The sequence below is a fragment of the Podarcis muralis genome, chromosome 9 (genome assembly GCF_964188315.1).
Source record: "Podarcis muralis chromosome 9, rPodMur119.hap1.1, whole genome shotgun sequence".
Classification (NCBI taxonomy): Eukaryota; Metazoa; Chordata; class Lepidosauria; order Squamata; family Lacertidae; genus Podarcis; species Podarcis muralis.
Window position 1 is genome coordinate 2,811,938 of NC_135663.1, and position 12,038 is coordinate 2,823,975.

Sequence of the window (12,038 nt, forward strand, 5' to 3'; positions counted from 1 at the left end):
GCGGCACCAACACCACCAGCAGCAGCAGGAGCAGCGCCACCAGCAGGAGCAGCGGCTGCAGCGGCAGCAAAAGGTAAACCGGGTGCTGCTCCTCCGACCAAACCGAAACCACGCTGGCGAATTCCTCTCAAGGTTGGATGGATATTTCTCGGGATTTTCGCCTTCATCTGCTTTTGTGTCTTGGTCACCACGGCTTTCCTCTGTAAGTTCACTCAAATCACCTCTTGACCAATCTGCACTGCCTGCGTTCTTGTTGACTTTACCTTGTGCTGTATATTGGTGTGTGTGCTTGTCCCGGGGGGGGGGGGTGTTACCGTGTGGCGTGGTCTGAGTCCGGTCCTAGGTCGAGGGTAAGGAGGCTGTCCGTCAGGGGCGAAGCAAGGTCCAAAGCGAGGAGTTGGGCGTGGTCAGGAGCTCAGGACAGCAGGTCAGGGTGCCAGCAGGAACAGGTTACCAGCGATGTTGCTCCCGCAACCTGGGACTGGGCTGACTGGCTTATATCTCCTCTGAGGCCTAGGGTGGTCCCGGCCCACAGGTGACTCACCTCTCCTGGCCTTAAGGCGAGCACTCCTCCTGAGACAACTTAGTTCCCTCCGCCTCTCTGTCCTGAGCCTCTGCAGCTCAGGAGAGGCTGGAGGGTGACCGGACCCAGAGGCAGCCTCACCTTCCCCTGACAGGGCTGAGAGTGGAGCATCTGCAGGCAATGGGTCCTCCATCACCTCAGGAGCCAGAGCAGATTCAGCTGGTGTCTGCTCCTGAGGATCCGGCACAGGTGAGGGCCCTTCAGGTTCAAGCCCCTGCCCTGGCTCAGCTGGTCCTGGAGGCGGGGACTCCTGTGCAGGCTGGGATTCCTCAGGTTCAGCCTCTGAATCTGATTCCCAGGCCGTAACAGTGTGCTAGCAAGCGGGCGCCGCACTTTCTTCCTGGCTGACGTTGCGCACGTCAGCGATGCCCTCCGTAAACCGTGCGGCTGATCAAGCACATATTGATCCCTCCTTGTGCGGAGGAGCTCTGCGTGACCACCAGAGTCTGAGCACAACAGTTCAGGCATTGGTGACCAAGGCTGGATTGCTACAATGCAATCCACCTGGGGCTTCCCTTGGGCCTGATCCGGAAACTGCAGTGAGTTCGGAACACTGTAGCTACACTTGCCAATAGGAGTGAGTCCTGTTCGCATGTAACACCTCTGTTCAGAGATTTGCACTGTTTGCTGTGTTGTTACCATGCCAGGTGCAGAGATGTAGCTTTGGGGGCGAGGAGCTAGCCAGGTTTTTTTTGCCCTGGGTGAAGCCTTCAGATGGGTGCCATTGAGGCTCCCAGACTCTCACTCTCTCTGTGTACTAAACTGGGTCTTTGATCCAGGTGAAAGAAGCCTAGTTTTGCCCGCCAAGTGCAAAGTTTTACTTATGGTATGAAAAGCCCTTAACAGCTTGGGACGGGTTTGCTGGTGGGATATGCGGCCTAGGACCCACGTACCTATGGGACCGCCTCTCCTGGTATGCCCCGCGGAGGACCTTAAGGTCCACAAAAGACAACACTTTGGAGGTCCCAAGTCGCAAGGTGGTTAGATTGGTTTCAACTAGGGCCAGGGCCTTTTCAGCACTGGCCCTGACGTGGTGGAGCGCTCTGTCCCAAGAGACCAGGGCCCTGCAGGAATTGACATCTTTCCACAGGGCCTGCAAGACGGAGTTGTTCCGCCTGGCCTTTGGTTTGGACTCGGTCTGACCCTTATGTTTCCCTCCCCTTATGGTTTTGAACTATGGGCTAGCTACTATTAAAATGAGGCTGCATTTTAATTGTATTTTAACCTGTATTTTAAATTGTTTCTTTCCCCCTCCCCTATTATGTTTTTATTGTGATTTCACTGGTGTTAGCCGCCCTGAGCCCGGCTCTGGCCGGGGAGGGTGGGGTATAAATAAAATTTATTATTATTATTATTATTATTATTATTATTATTATTATTATTATTATCTTACGCAATATATGCCAATTCTGCTGCTTTGAATGGAAGAACATACACTTTACAGGTGCTAAACTAGGGTTACCAGACATCCCCCTTTCCCGGGGACAGTCCCCGGATTTGCGAATAAGTCTCCAGACAAATTCCATCCCCGGAATGTCCCCGGATTTCATCTAATGTCCCCGGGAAACGCAGCAGCGGCAGTCTCAGCATCCCGGAGCAGTTGGCTCTGGCTGGCTTAAGGAGCTGTTCGGAAGTCCCCATATGATGGTGGTGCAGGGGCTCAAAGGTGCAGCTTCTGGGCTGCCTCCACCTTCCCTGACCCCAGCAGCTAAGCTGCGAAGGGAGGCTTCATGCTGCCTATCGGAGCAGCGTCCCAACTCCTACTTGCGTGCAAGCAGGAGGGGGCAGGGATCTCTCAGTTAGGCAAAGGGAAGCCTCCCTTCCCAGCTGAGGGATCCCCGCCCCCTCCTGCTTGCACGCAAGTAATAATGGGATTGGGGATGCTCCGATGGGAAGGGAGGCATTGCACTGCCTGAAAGCTGCCCCCTCCTGCTTGCACCCGAGTAGGAGTTGGGATGGGGCTGCTCCGACAGGCAGTATGAAGCCTCCCTTCCCTCTGCCACCGCCATCGCTGCAGCATCAACATCCTGAACGTTAGTATGCATGCATGCATTTATTTATTTATTTATTTATTTATTTATTTATTTATTTATTTATTTAAAGTGTCCCCGGATTCATTGAAAAAAATCTGGTAACCTTATGCTAAACAATACTCTTAAGAAATCATTATTTTAGTGTGGCAGCACCTTCACTTTGGAATTCCCTGCCCATTGATATCAGGCAAGCTCCTTCGCTGTATTCTTTTTGCTGCCCACTTACAACATTTTTGTTTAGGCAAACGTAGATGCTGATGTTTCTTGATTTCTTTTTGGCTTACTGCTGATTTTAATTATTATTATTTAAATGTCTTAATTTACTTGTTTTGAACTGTTTTCATTGATATTCTTGACATTTCTTGCAAACCACTAAAGTGTTTTGTTACAATCACGTCGTATATAAATTCTGTCTATTTATTTATTTAATTGAAAAGGTCTGTTTAAAAGGATATTGGGTAAAGATCCCTGTTTGAGACCTTTCTCTAATAATAATAATAATAATAATAATAATAATAATAATAATAATAATAATAATGTATTATTTATTTCCCGCCCATCTGGCTGGGTTTCCCCAGCCACTCTGGGCAGCTCCCAGCAGAATATTAAAAACACAATAAAACATCAAACATAAAAAACTTCCCTAAACAGGGCTGCCTTCAGATGCCTTCTAAAAGTCAGTTGTTTATTTCCTTGACATCTGATGGGAGGGCTTTGCACAGGGCAGGTGCCACCACCGAGAAGGCCCTCTGCCTGGTTCCCTGTAACCTCACTTAGGCAGTCCTGGGCATAGTGAAGCAAACTCTGAAGAAGGTATCTTCACTTTTTTTGGGGGACGTGTGCATGCAGGGAGATGGGGAAAGGTTATTTAGGTGTAAGCTTTTAACAGCTTCACATTAAAATTACCTGCATTTGTTTCAATGCCTTTAGTTTATAAGATGAATAAAGAAAAGGAGAGCCCACTTGATCAGCCAATGGACAAACTGAGGACCGCAATGGCAACTGGGCTAAGAAATAACGAACTCATGACTGAAAATCGTAAGTGGAAAGACAATAGCCATCTGTTTCTGGTTGTTTTAGAACACCCCCTGCCCCCCCAAAGCCTCAACAGAAGGTAGAGAACAAGAGAGAACCTAGAAAGAACTTGACCTGGCTGTGTGGGAACTATGCCACAAGACATCCAGTTCAAACTTAAAAGAAACTTAGGATCTCACTTTCCATCAATAGGAAATATGGAAGCCACCTTTGGAATGAGTACTGAAGAAATGAACGTATGCTGCCAATTCTTGTAGTAGACCAGTGTGAAGTAAGCAGCACATAAGCGGCACACAAAACACTACCGAGCCATTCTACGTTCTAAATCTTATATCAATAATCCAAAAATTGAGAGAGCTATGTACAAGACCTACTACAGAAGCCACAAACAGAAAACTCATTCAAATTGTGTCCAAAAGGAAGATTCAGTCTTTAAAGTTCCTTAAGCCAGGCTCCTGTAGATATCAACAAAGGTAAGTTTGATCAAACGAAGTGTTGGTGATGTTACGCATGAGAGTTAGACAGGGTGCTGGCGTTGGTCACCTGTTTCGCCCTTGAAGAGTCTTGGGCTTCTTCAGTAAATTCGGTTTTGATATGTTTATAGACATTCAAGACCATATGTTCTTGGCTTCCATTCCTTCTTGGCTTAAGCTACAAAATTTAGTTTCTTCAGGAAATTCTCCCTCGAGATTTTGGTGTATTTACATACATTCAACTTCATATGCTAAGTTCTTTCTTGACTTAAACATTTATTCATTTGCTAAGCCAATGTATGTAAATACACCAAAAGGGAGAATTTCCTGAAGAAAGAAACTAAAATTTGTAGCTTAAGCCAAGAAGGAATGTAACATATGGACTTGAATGTTTATAAATACAGTGGTACCTCGGGTTACATACGCTTCAGGTTATATACGCTTCAGGTTGCAGACTCTGCTAACCCAGAAATAGTACCTTGGGTTGAGAACTTTGCTTCAGGATGAGAACAAAAATCGTGCTCCGGCGTTGCGGCAGCAGCAGGAGGCCCCATTAGCTAAAGTGGTGCTTCAGGTTAAGAACAGTTTCAGGTTAAGTACGGACCTCCGGAACGAATTAAGTACTTAACCCAAGGTACCACTGTATATCAAAACTGAGAGAGAGAATTTACTGAAGAAGCCCAAGACTCTGAATCTGAATCTTCGTTTTGGACACAAGTTGAATGAGTTTTCTGTTTGTGGCTTCTGTAGTAGATCTTGTACCTTGTTCTCTCAAATTTTGGATTATTAATATAAGATTTAGAACGTAGAATGGCTCGGTAGTGTTTTGTGTGCTGCTTATGTGCTGCTTACTTCATACTGATCTTTTGAATGAGGGCTCACCCACACTTCCACTTGCTTCGCCATTTTCCCCCAAGGGAAACTGGCTGTTTGCCACTGAATCAGAGCAAACGTCAATCTGGTTTTCTCCAGATTGATGTTTGCACCGATTTAGCACTAGAGTGGGTTTCCTGGGGGAAAGTGGTGGGCCAAAGGCAAAATTGCTTGGACCCAAGCGGAAAAAACATTCAGAGCAGTGTTTTCTAGGCGCGACTCACATGGATGTGTGGATGAGCTCTACATCTGTATACCGGCTCCTTCCTTCTTGTGCTTTGGCTCTGCTTCAGGATTCTAGTCCTTAGTGCTGATTATTGGTGGATGCAGTGAACTATCTTCTTTAGGATATCCATCTTTTCCTTCAGCTTTCTGCATGTTGCGGATGGAAACAGGGCAGATGCAGATTTAGTCCAGGTAGAGAAATTGTATCTGTAATATTTAGACAGCAAGGTGAAATCAGTGCAAACTCTGTTCATATTTGGGGGTAGGAATCACACTCTCATATTTTCTAGTCTTTGTCTAATGATCTTAATAAGGAATAAGGTGAATATCTAAAGTGTCATCCTCTGACACATGATTCTGATTGGTCTATGACTTCAGAACTGCTGAAGAACTTATTTGTTCACCTTAAAAACCACCACCACTGCCAATTTTATTATTTGTACCTCACCCATCTGGCTAGGTTGACCCATCCACTCTGGGGGTCCTTATTTTGATTTTGGAGGCTATTTTGGGTTTTTGCTAATGTTCTTTAAGCTATCAACTGTTTTAGCTTTGGTTTTTTTTTACACTTGATTTGTTTGTTTCCTTGGGTGAGATAGGAAGGTGGGAGACAGTTATTTAAATAAATGGAAGTGTTGGGTGGGAGAAAAGAAACCTTCATCTAAGTTTGGGGATGCTTTCAGCCATGAAGGTAGCTGAAGAAGTCACGAACCTGCCACAGCACATAGCAGATGCCGAAAACCTCTACAATGAGCGGAAAGTAAAGTACCGTAAGTGCCTTCAACCCTCAATATGGTGCCATGGCACATTTTGGGAATATAAAGGCGAGCAAACTTAGATGAGCTTAAATGTGATACTGTGGGTTATATTGCAGATATTAACATTGTGCAGTTTGAAGTGACCGGATGCATAAAAACTGACTCTTTTTGCCCAGACCTATTAGATATTATTCAAAAACTTTACTTGCAGAACTGTCTTCAAAACAGATAAAAAGCATCAAAGATACGCCCACATAATTCCATTAATATCTTGTGCTGTGCAGCACAGACCAAGCATCATAGAAATAAAATATAACTCCAAACATAACTATTTTTTAAAAGGTCTCTCTCCTTATGGCCTCCATTTTGCCTGGAGTTGATTTCCTGCAGAGACATTTAAACACCCTTACTTCCTCAGAGATCTAGAAATGAAGACTAAAGGCAACTCCCTTTCAAAATGGAGATTTTCAGCCAAATACCTTTGTCACCTGATCTAAGGTTAAACACTCATGTGTTAGCTAGCAGAAAACAACAGTGCTTAACATCTTGAGGTTGTTGGGCGAGGTCTTTAGGGGATTAGGGTCATGGTGTTACCGGTGTGCTGATGATACCCAGCTCTATTTATCCTTGTCATCTGAGTCAGGTGGAGAAGCGCATGTGCTTGATTAGTGTTTGAAGACAGTGATGGGCTAGATGGATAGCGACCAGTAAATGGAGGCTGAATTTTGGCAAGATGAAGGTGCTGTGGAATGATAGTTCCTCAATCTGGGAATTGAGTAGGCAGCCTGTTCTGAATGTATGCCCCTCCACCCCTCGGAAGGATTAGGTCTGTAGTCTTGGGATACTATTAGAATCCAGCTTGTTACCAGAAGCTCAGATGTCTTCAGTTATGTGGAGTCTGGTTGTTCCAGGATGGGGATGGTTCACCCTCTAATAACCTCCAGGGCAGACTTTTTCAACGTGTTCAATGTGGGGCTGTCCCATAGCTGTCAACCGTCCCTTATTTGGCGGGAAACTCCCTTATCTCAGAGCTGTGTCCCGCTGCTGTCCTGGATTGATGATGTCCCTTAAATTTCCTGGGTTTCAAAGGAAGCAGCTCCTCTCCCTCCCTCCCTGCTGGCCAGGTAGGAGGGAGGCTCCAACTGTGTTGCTTGGCTGCGTTGCTCACCCAATAAGGAGTCTAAGAATGACTGGGGGGGTGGAGCTTGCATGCCTTGTGCCGATCAAGTCGGCCGTGTTGCCTGGGGACTCGCCTTTGCTCAGCGCTTCCCAGCGGAGAAGTGACGGTGGTTTTCCTTGCTGCATCCCCTTTGCTGGGTTGCTGCGCTGTGTGAACAACCGCTTGAGGCTTCGTTTGGCTGCTGGCTGGGCTTTCTGCCTTTGGCTCGGAGGGGCTCAGAAGTTGAACGTACCTTTGCCCGGAAAATCCCTTATTTTGGCTGCTGATCCCTTATTTTCAAGGCTGCTGGTCCCTTATTTTCAAATCTGTAAGTTGACAGCTATGGGCTGTCCTTCAAGGTGGTTCAAAGGTTACAGCTAGTCTCACATGCAGCCACCAAAGATCATATAGCTCAAGCAGCCAGGGTAACTCTTTTAGAGTCTATTTAATATTCAAGGTTTTGGTTTGACATAAATTCTCTAAACCAGTAACGGGGAACCTCTGACCCACAGGCCTGTTTATTTCAACAATATATATATATTGCTTAGAATCATAGAACTGTAGAGTTGGAAGGGATCTTGAGGAATCTCAACTAAAGCATCCACTGTAGTTTCTAAGCAGGCTACAAAAAGGTTATAATATTGATACGATAGAGGTACACATAGTTAAAATTAGCTTTAAAATCAGTAAGATGCCTGCTGAAATAAAAAAGGTCTTCATTGATAAGGGCTGATATGGGTCCCAATGAGGTCATTTTCCACAAACAACTTCCACCTGCCTCACAGCTGATGTCATACACAACACCAGAAACTTAAAGTGAGCTCCTGGTTGTTCCTTGAAAGGCCGGGCTCCTGGTCAGTGCCAAGCAGCTGAAATTGGGAGTGTGCCTTCTCTGAAAACAGTGTGATGATAGACATGGGATTCTAGAAGCTTCCAGTGAGCAGGCCGTGGTGTTCAGTAATCTGAACTGGGTCAGGTTGTTGCAATCAAAGCTTGCCCTGTCTTGTTGATATACCAAAAATCACATGAGTCAGTGGGTGGTGAAGGAGTCGTATTTGTATTTTATTTCTGTGCAGAAAGGACCACCAGGTATGTTTCCCCAAATTAACTGGCCCCGGACAAAGCGTTCCAAACAGTTTTATACATTTGGCACAAATTCCACACATTCCATTAAGTTTACATTTCCTATCCAATAGTTTCCCTCCCCACAGCTGTCTCCCTATGAGCAGTCCAAATTGCAAACAGTGTGAGCATGCGTGCTGACTACCATTTTAAACAAAGGAGCTTCCCCATGGACTTTTATTGCAGGATTAGATTTCACCTCAGTACAGTGGATGCTCGGGTTGCGAACGTTATCCGTGCGGGATGCACATTTGCAACTTGCAGCATTTGCAACCTGCAGCGCCACGTTTGCACACGCATGGGTTGTGATTCGGTGATTCTGCGCATGTGCAAAGCAAAATTTAGTGCTTCTGCGCATGCACAACAACCGAAACCCGGAAATAACCTGTTCCAGTACTTCCGGGTTTCGGCAGGTCTGTAACCCGAAAAAACGCAACCTGAAGCGTCTGTAACCCGAGGTATGACTGTATAGTATTTCATTCCAATTACTGAGCATAGTTTGACTACAGTCCAAGCATGCTCAGTAGGTTAAAACCTTATATGGCATGGTTCTCTTTATTTCATTACTACAAGGTGATGAAGGAACCATGGGGCCCGTGTTCTTATCACTGCTGCCGCAGGAGAGGGTTTTTCAGCAATTCCCCAACACAAGAGCTCTAGGGAATGTGTTTAAACTCTTTCTGGGATAGTGTCTTCTAATGCTGAGGATTCTGAATCAATATCCTGGGTCATGACCATCACCAGCCTCATAGACAATGATTATAAGTGCCTCTCAAGTTTGATCAAAATCTTCCCACCTGAACCTTTCCAATGAGAACACTTTGAGACAATGTTTATTGTCTTGGGGGGTCATTTCCTTCCTCCTAAAAGCTCAAAGCATGTGTTGGGTCAACCGACTGAGTCCATTCCCCAAGCAAAATGTTTTGAGGTAAGCCAGGCTGAGAGGGTGACTCTTCCCCAAATCCCAGAACTGTCCTTAGTCTACATGCAACACAGTGCCAGGTATGTTAAAGTCTTTGCATTAATTCCTCCTAGAAAACCTCTTCAAGAAAGGTGCAAAGTCTTCTGGTGGCTGGAAGCTTTTTGGGAAGAATCTCTACTACGTTTCAAAAGGGAAAAAGACCTGGTATGACGCCGAGAACTTCTGCATGTCCAGAGATGCCCATTTGGCCTCCATCCTGACTGATGAAGAACAGGTATAATAATAATAATAATAATAATAATAATAATAATAATAATAATAATAATTTATTCCCCTGCCACTCTGGGCAGCTCCCAACAGAATATTAAAAACAATAAAATACCAAACATTAAAAACTTTTCGTAACAGGGCTGCTTTCAGATGTCTTCTATAAGTCAGATAGTTGTTTATTTCCTTGACATCTGATGGGAGGGCATTCCACAGGGCAGGCACCACTACCAAGAAGGCTCTCTGCCTGGTTCCCTGTAGCTTCACTCCTCACAGGGAGGGAACCACCAGAAGATTATCAGAAGAGGACCTCAGTGCCCAGACTGAATGATGGGGGTGGAGATGCTCCTTTAGGGATACTGTTATGCCTCATGTATACTGAACAATATATATATTGTTCTTCTTTCTCTCTTGCTATTTGGGGTTTATTAGCATCTTCTCCAATGCCTGTATTTTTCTGACTGTCTTTTAACTGTCACATGCAAATACTTCAGGACCTCTTGCACATACTGCTGTACCTTCTTCCTATCCACACACCACAAACCCTGGTCTGCCAGAGATCCTGTCCTGAAATGTGTCACCACAAAAGAATGTGGTTTTGAGCACGATCCCATTTGCACATGCAGTGGCGTAGCGTGGGTTGTCAGCACCCGGAGCAAGGCAAGTAATTTGCGCCCCCTAACCTGTGGATTTTAGCACTTGAGTGCGAGCGCGCCCCCCAGATGTTGCGCCCGGTGCTGCCGGCCCCCCCTGCACTCCCCACGCTACGCCACTGTGCACATGAAGTGATGGTGAATCCCAGCAGGTGATGGTGGGCCTCATTGCTTGGGCACCCTAGAGCAGGGGTCAGCAAACTTTTTCAGCAGGGGGCTGACCCACTGTCCCTCAGACCTTGTGGGGGGCCGGACTCTATTTTGGAAAAAAATAATGAACAAATTCCTATGCCCCACAAATAACCCAGAGATGCATTTTAAATAAAAGGACACATTCCACTCATGTAAAAACAGGCTGATTCCCGGACCGTCCGTGGGCCGGATTGGCAGAAGGTGATTGGGCCGGATCCGTCCCCTGGGCCTTAGTTTGCCTACCCTACATTCTCCCTAATTTTTTTGGCAATTCTGAGATTTGGTGATGGATGTGCAAGTGGTGTGAATTGTTCATGAAGGTCAAGAAGCCCATTTAATTGCTTAGCACATAATGTGGGTTTACTTGTCAAGGATTATGAAAAAGACATCATGGAGCAAAGGACATATGGAAGCCCAGGAATGCTTGTATCTCTTTATTGCCATGATGCTGAATTCCACTTCCCTCTTCCTGCAGACCTACATCACTTCTCAACTCACCACTCCTGCCTGGATTGGCCTTACAGATGAAAGCGAGGAAGGCAACTGGGAGTGGACAGATGGGTCCAGATTAATAACACAGTGAGTCTACAAAACCATACCCCAGGAGGTGATGTTCTGCATGTCTGAGACGACTGCACCATTTCTTGCAAACTCTGTAGCAGAACTTAGGGTCCCCTTCATTTGGGGTGCCGGTCCTAAGTGCTCAGGCCCCAGCAAGAGAGAAGTTACCTTTAGAATTTGTAGGACCTCATTGGCACAAAGGAGAGTGTTCTTTGCTGGGGAGGGTTGTGGATGGGAGATCTGAGCATTACCTCCCTAGGACCACCATTTTACTGTCTCCTTCAAAGTCTACATGGCTCCTCCACAGCGAGTGGACATAACACAAAGCATGGGCATAGACAGGATTTATGTTGGGGGGCGGTACCCACCTGTCCTGTTCCAGATCTGAGCTACCTACAATGTGATTGGTCAGTTCGTGGAAGCCACGCCTAGCGCTCAGTTGGGTTGCCAGTTGCAATGCTTTGGCTGAACTTTTTTTGGGGGGATGAAAACCAAAAACATGGATTTGCAAAATTTTAAAAATCCACCTGGACAAAAAAATTAACCATGAAAAAGAGGAAGTGTCCAGGAAAACCTGGACATATAGCAACCCTAGCTTTGTTAGGCTCAGCCTCTTTTTTCCAATTTTATAATACAAGCCCTCCTGCACCCCCAGGTACTGGTCTGCTGGCAATCCCAACAGCTGGGAGAACTATGGAGACTCAGAGGAAGATTGTGCTTCCATTATTCCTTCATCTAGAGAAAAAAATTGGAGCGAGTGTAACTGCCACGAACTTCACAGTTGGGTTTGTAAGGAGAGCCTAGATACGGGAGAATTGTAAAATTTGACAAACCCGTTGCCTGGAGCCACACTAGAGTGAAGATGGAACGTGTTTCATTTCACTTCATGGGAAGTCTGCTCAGCCACAGAATGAACAAGAGCGAACAAGAAAATTCTATCTCATTCAAGGACCATTCCTTCAGTTGCCTGACGCCAAGAGAGATGGGAGTATGTGTGCTATTATCAGCTGATTGTGGATGTCTGTGCCCTGAGTGATGGGTGTCGAGGAAGGGTTGCAATTTTCCTCCCTGGGAAGGCTGGCTGGGTCTACTCTGTTGGCAAGGCAGAGCTCTGGAGCAGGGCAACAGTCAGCAGATGTGTTGTGTTTCCTCCCTCCAGATGTAGCCTGGGTCAGGGGCATA

The 12,038-nt window shown here is 45.9% G+C and overlaps 1 protein-coding gene across 1 annotated transcript; it reads left to right on the forward strand.

Moving 5' to 3' along the window:
* Nucleotides 1-3,554: 3,554 nt before the first annotated feature.
* LOC114603771 (CD209 antigen-like protein C) lies at nt 3,555-11,815 on the forward strand. Its single transcript, XM_028742955.2, has 5 exons — nt 3,555-3,654; nt 5,906-5,992; nt 9,297-9,457; nt 10,771-10,874; nt 11,512-11,815. Exons 1-5 carry the CDS (start codon nt 3,555-3,557, stop codon nt 11,675-11,677), a joined length of 618 nt encoding a protein of 205 aa, XP_028598788.2. The 3' UTR covers nt 11,678-11,815.
* Nucleotides 11,816-12,038: the final 223 nt, after the last annotated feature.

Excerpts from the sequence above, each read along its gene's own strand:
- LOC114603771 (XM_028742955.2), top strand. The coding sequence starts at position 3,555 with ATGAATAAAGAAAAGGAGAGCCCACTTGATCAGCCAATGGACAAACTG. Across the intron at positions 5,993-9,296 it reads TGAGCGGAAAGTAAAGTACC|AAAACCTCTTCAAGAAAGGT; the intron begins GTAAGTGCCTTC and ends AATTCCTCCTAG. Across the intron at positions 10,875-11,511 it reads GGGTCCAGATTAATAACACA|GTACTGGTCTGCTGGCAATC; the intron begins GTGAGTCTACAA and ends CTGCACCCCCAG.